The sequence below is a fragment of the Cryptotermes secundus genome, unplaced genomic scaffold (assembly GCF_002891405.2).
Source record: "Cryptotermes secundus unplaced genomic scaffold, Csec_1.0 scaffold297, whole genome shotgun sequence".
NCBI classification, from domain to species: domain Eukaryota; kingdom Metazoa; phylum Arthropoda; class Insecta; order Blattodea; family Kalotermitidae; genus Cryptotermes; species Cryptotermes secundus.
Genome location: NW_019721762.1, coordinates 23,485 through 25,657, shown reverse-complemented (window position 1 = coordinate 25,657; position 2,173 = coordinate 23,485). Strand labels below are relative to the sequence as shown.

General features: G+C 36.1%; 1 protein-coding gene across 1 annotated transcript in view; it reads right to left on the bottom strand.

Annotated features, from left to right (window-relative positions):
- Window positions 1–2,173, bottom strand: part of LOC111875641 (beta-catenin-like protein 1) — a 33,886-nt gene extending 31,713 nt beyond the window's left edge. The window contains exon 1 of the mRNA XM_023872038.2: window positions 1,951–2,173. Within this exon, the coding sequence (XP_023727806.1) occupies window positions 1,951–1,980 (30 nt within the window). The 5' untranslated portion in view covers window positions 1,981–2,173. The remainder of the gene's footprint in view (window positions 1–1,950) is intronic.

Below are 2,173 nucleotides of genomic sequence, written 5' to 3'. Positions count from 1 at the left end.
AAATAAGGGATGTCCTAATACATAATCCATCATATACTGTTGATGAATTTTTGCTCTTCTGTCGGGATCAACAGCTAAGGAATAGAAGGGGAGTGCATGCTGACTGATGGATGTCCCACAGTAGGCATCAATATATACATTAAGTGTAAATATAATCTGCATTTTATGTATTTATTTTNATAAAAATATTTAACAGCCTGCCTTATTATTTAATTAATTTAGTACATGATAAAAAACAGTTTATAAAACAAATAAGGGATGTCCTAATACATAATCCATCATATACTGTTGATGAATTTTTGCTCTTCTGTCGGGATCAACAGCTAAGGAATAGAAGGGGAGTGCATGCTGAGTGATGGATGTCCCACAGTAGGCATCAATATAGACATTAAGTGTAAATATAATCTGTATTCTATGTATTTATTTTGATGCACACTGTTTGCATTTATGTTTGTTTGTTATTGTGATATGGCATGTTGGAATTGTAAAGATGTATTGTAGTTTGTAAAGGTTGTGACATGTTTCATATTCAGTGCAGATTGCACTTATGAATATCCTGAAACGCAGATGTATATATGTAACATCAGCTATTTGTAGACTTCAAGAAAATCTATGATTCAGTTTGGAAGGAAGTACTGTACAATATTCTGATAAGAGTTTAGGGTACCCATAAAACTACTTAGGCTCATTAAAATGTGTTTAAATGAAACACAGTAAAATCTGTATAGGTAAACATTTACCTAATAATTTTCCTATCCAGGATGGTCTAAAACAAGGAGGTGCTTTATCACCACTGCTTTTCAACTTTTGCTTAGGACATGCCATTACGAAGGTCAGGGAAATCCAGGTGGGACTGAAATTAAATGATACACATCTGCTGTTGTTCTATTCTGATGATGTGAATCTACTGGCTGATAATATAGATACCATAAAGAAAAGCACACAGACTTTAACTGACGCTAGTAAGGAGGTTGGTCTAGAAGTAAACACAGAGAAAACTGAGTGTATGTTGCTGTCTCATCACCAGAATGCAGGGAAAAATCATGACCTAAAGATAGGTAAGAGATATTTTGAAAATGTGGCACAGTTCAAATATTTGGGAATGACAATAACAAATCAAAACCCGACTCAGGAGGAAATTAAGAGGAGACTGAATTCAGGTAATGCTTGCTATCATGCAGTTCAGAGCCTTTTGTCTTCTCTTCTACTGTCTAAAAACATAAAAATCAGAATATACAAAACTATAATTTTTCTTGTGGTTCTGTATGGGCATGAAACTTGGTCTCTGACATTATTAAAATAGATCTTGGAGATAGGATGGTATGGATTGAATTGATCTGGCTCATGATAGGGATCAATGGAGGGCTCTTCTGAACACGGTAATAATTCTTTGGGTTTCATAAAATGCTGGGAAGTTCTTGAGTAGCTGCTCAATTGGCAGCTTCTCAAGAATGGCTCAGCTCCATGAATGACTGAGTGAATGGAAACAAGTATTTGTACTGTGGTATGTTCTCCATCCTTGGCTTTGGCTCATGAAGGTTCTTCGGAAAGTAGAGATCCCATTCTCGTAACATCTGAACGCAAACCATACACAGCGCATGCTTTTGAGACAACAAACACAGTCTTCCGTGCAACCAAAAATGTGATGTGTTACGCCTATTCCACCCTACATCAAACCCGAAACACAGAAAATGCATAACATAAAACTGTGACACAAAGTCCTGCCCTGGATTAAAGAATGCTTTAATGAATGCCATTAGTATGAGAAATCACTCAAGAAAAGGCTAGCAGTCATTTGGTCACAAGCAAATGACGAGTTGCGTGCACACATTACGTCTAATGATACACATCTTTGAAATGGTGCATCCTATAGCTGATTTATTTCTAAGCAATATCAGATTCCTTACACATACACAACCTCACGTCTTAGGTAATTTTATTCATACGCACCTTATAGGATAATAACTCCCCAATATCCATTTCGAAACAATTTTGAGTTTCGCATGGATCACAAACAGTAAATAACAGGAAGAGTAACTTTCTTCGTATTCTTCAAACTACAATGCTCATTAACAATCACCTAACATAAACACCGTTCCGCGGATATGCAGATAGATACAGATGCGGTAGATATGCATGTTGTGTACGATTGTGCATGTTCGTGTATGTTATT